The 2,938-nt window shown below is 37.3% G+C and overlaps 1 protein-coding gene across 1 annotated transcript; it reads left to right on the forward strand.

Annotated features, from left to right (window-relative positions):
* The first annotated feature begins 2,083 nt into the window (after positions 1–2,083).
* On the forward strand, positions 2,084–2,545 carry LOC141630128 (uncharacterized). Its single transcript, XM_074442999.1, has 2 exons — positions 2,084–2,116; positions 2,198–2,545. The coding sequence occupies exons 1-2, from the start codon at positions 2,084–2,086 to the stop codon at positions 2,543–2,545; spliced, it is 381 nt and encodes a 126-aa protein (XP_074299100.1).
* The last annotated feature ends 393 nt before the right edge of the window (positions 2,546–2,938 follow it).

Consider the following 2,938-nt stretch of genomic DNA (forward strand, 5'->3'; position numbering starts at 1 on the left):
ACTCGACTGAGTGCACGGTGGAGCCTGTTTTACGCGAGAAGATTGGTTAGTGGAATGTTGCTTTCGAATCTTATCTTTTCCGGTTTCCTCACCTAAATTCACTCCCCAACCTAATCCCACTTCTTTCTAAACTCCCTAAAATCTCTCTAAACACTCACAAAACTTATCTTCTCAAACTTAGTCTCCACAAGTGAAGGATTCTTGCCATCTTTTCTCCTTGTCCATCTATATTGTTGTAAGTCGACTTATACTTTATTTCCTTAATCTTATATTAGTAACCTTAATTTATCCAAGTAGATGATCTCATAATTAGTTAGGTTATAGGAAATTAAGATGGATAATTAGGAGTTTAATTAGTATGTTTGTTGTAGTGGAATATGGTATTGAATGTAGTAATTAATTTGTGTAGGAAGCTTCATCGAGGAGCATTTATAGTGATTAGCTTGAGGCTTTGTGAAGATAAGCTTGAGGTAGGGTTTTCCCTACTTAGCTCAAATAATATGGTTGTTTAATTATGCATTTATTGTCATTAATTGCATTTGTCTCATGGTAGTTGCATTATAACATATTATTGGTAATTAGGATTTATGACATAATATGGATCCATGATAATTATGTAAGAACAAGTATGGTAAATTGTCACATGATGGTTAGAATGCATTAGAACATGTTAAGAAGCGATTACATGAGAAGAGATGAATTAATGAAGAATTGAGCATTATGATACTTATTGTGATTGGTGTAATTACATGATTGTGTTTGGGTGGAATTGCTTGGGTTGGTGTTTATTTTATTTATATTGGAGGATGGTGGAGGATATGTGGTTGTGGTTATGGAGACGGAAGGCGATTGGGAAACCGTCTTCCGCTTGAGTCACTCCTTGGAGCTTTCCACTCTAAGGGGGATGTGCACATTTAGTACTTGAGTTTTGGAGGGACTCGTGTGGTTGAGACTCGATGTCTGGCAGGGGACTCGAGTCACTCTCAAGCCCGGTACCATGGACTTGTTCTGAGTAAATAGTGTTGGTATGTGGTGTCATGGGCGTGTCCTGGCCACTGGTTATGAGGAGGTGAGTACTTGGAGATTGGTTGCCATGCATTTTATATACTTGTTGGATTTATGGTTGGTCGTCTTAACATCTATCACACGAGCATTTTTTCTTATCATTTGCATTTATTGAGCATTTTTATTATTAAGCTAACACTTGGATTTTTAAATATCTGTGGTGAACCATATGGTGATTTCCGCCCATATGGGGAGCAGTGATTGTCAGGTTAGCTTGATTTGATCCGAGGGCTTAGGAGCGGTCTTCACTAGTTGTCATCACTTGTGCTTATTTAGTTTTTGATCATTTAAACTCCACTTTTATTTCAATTTGGTTGTATTAAATAGGATGGCTTTTGCATCCCTTAACATGTAAATATTTATCTAACTACAACTTATCTATTTAAGTTTATCGTTTTAAATACTTCTTTACTCGTTTGTTGGCACTACAAGCTTGTGAAACCAAGTCTTGTGAGGCCTACATGTGCTGGGAATGCCTTGAGGAAGGGTCCCAGCTTATGGGGGTGTTGCAGGATCTAAGAGGCTTAAGGATGTGTTTCATCTATAATAGTCGTTTATCATACATTAGTTACAAAGATCAAAAGAGAGAGGACATGTACATGTTATATATAACACATACAATATTAAAAGAATTAAAATACAAATGCATTGTCATTTTTTATTTTGTTTTATGAATTAAACCTCTCGAATTTTCTTTCTAAGGGAAAAATATGTTGTCTAGTAAATGTCGATTAGTTTTGAAATAACTACTATCTAAGTAATAATTATTGTTAATCAAATATGGTTAGCATTAATATTGATGTGCAGTCTCATTTATACAATAAAGGCTAAAACGTCCTTGCGGATTTTACATTTAGTCAATTATTTTAGAATCCGTGCAATGCACGAGCATCACACTAGTTATCAATATTTCCAACCCTTTCTGTGCTTTTTCGTTTATCATGGTATCAAAGCATCTCGATCCATATTTTTTGTAAATAAAATAAATCAAAACACAAATCAACCATCAACTTTCAAGATGCCAGGAGACGATGGTAAATTAAATGAAAAGGTTAATGAAAAACAGTCCATTCCAATGTCTTCCCCACTCTAACTTCATCCTTTGGATAATCCGAATTTAATGCTTATGTAGACCATCTTTAACGGCGACAATTACGACCTTTGGGCTGACGCTATTAAGAATTGGATAGATGCGAAAAATAAGCTAGGATTTATTATAGGAGAGGTCAAGAACCCGGAAGGGGAAGACGGGGCTGACAACCTCGAATTTGTAGCATGGAGACAATGTAATGCTATGTTAACAGCATGGTCAAGGAACGTGATAGGCCCGAAATTGCATCCGAGTATCACTTTCTCGTTGCCATTAGCAAAAGTTTGGGAAGAATTGAAGAGCCGTTTTTCGGCAGGGAATGCTCTGCGGGTGCATCAATTGAAAAGGGAACTCAACGATTGCAAACAAGGGCGACAATCCGTGGTTTAATATTACACTCTCTTAAAGACAATATGGGATAAACACGGAAATTACAACCGAGTCCCAAAGTGCACCTGTGGAGCCGCAACAATGATAGCAAAGGAGCTAGAAGAAGAGAAAGTTCATCAATTCTTGAAGGGACTAGACTCCATTTTGTACGATAACATTCGCACAAACCTGTTGATAGAAGATCCGATTACATCTCTCACTCGAGCATATGCTTTAATCTCGAGGGAAGAGAGACATACAACTATGAAAAACGTACAGGAAGAGAAGAATGAGGCAGCAATGGCTGCCAAATCATATGGGGCATGCAGAGGTAGAGGCACGTACAATAAATAGGACAATGAAGAAGAAGATACGCCGCCATCTCATTGCACTCACTGTGGTAAATACTAGAAC

Source organism: Silene latifolia, chromosome Y, assembly GCF_048544455.1.
Source record: "Silene latifolia isolate original U9 population chromosome Y, ASM4854445v1, whole genome shotgun sequence".
In the NCBI taxonomy this organism is placed as follows: domain Eukaryota; kingdom Viridiplantae; phylum Streptophyta; class Magnoliopsida; order Caryophyllales; family Caryophyllaceae; genus Silene; species Silene latifolia.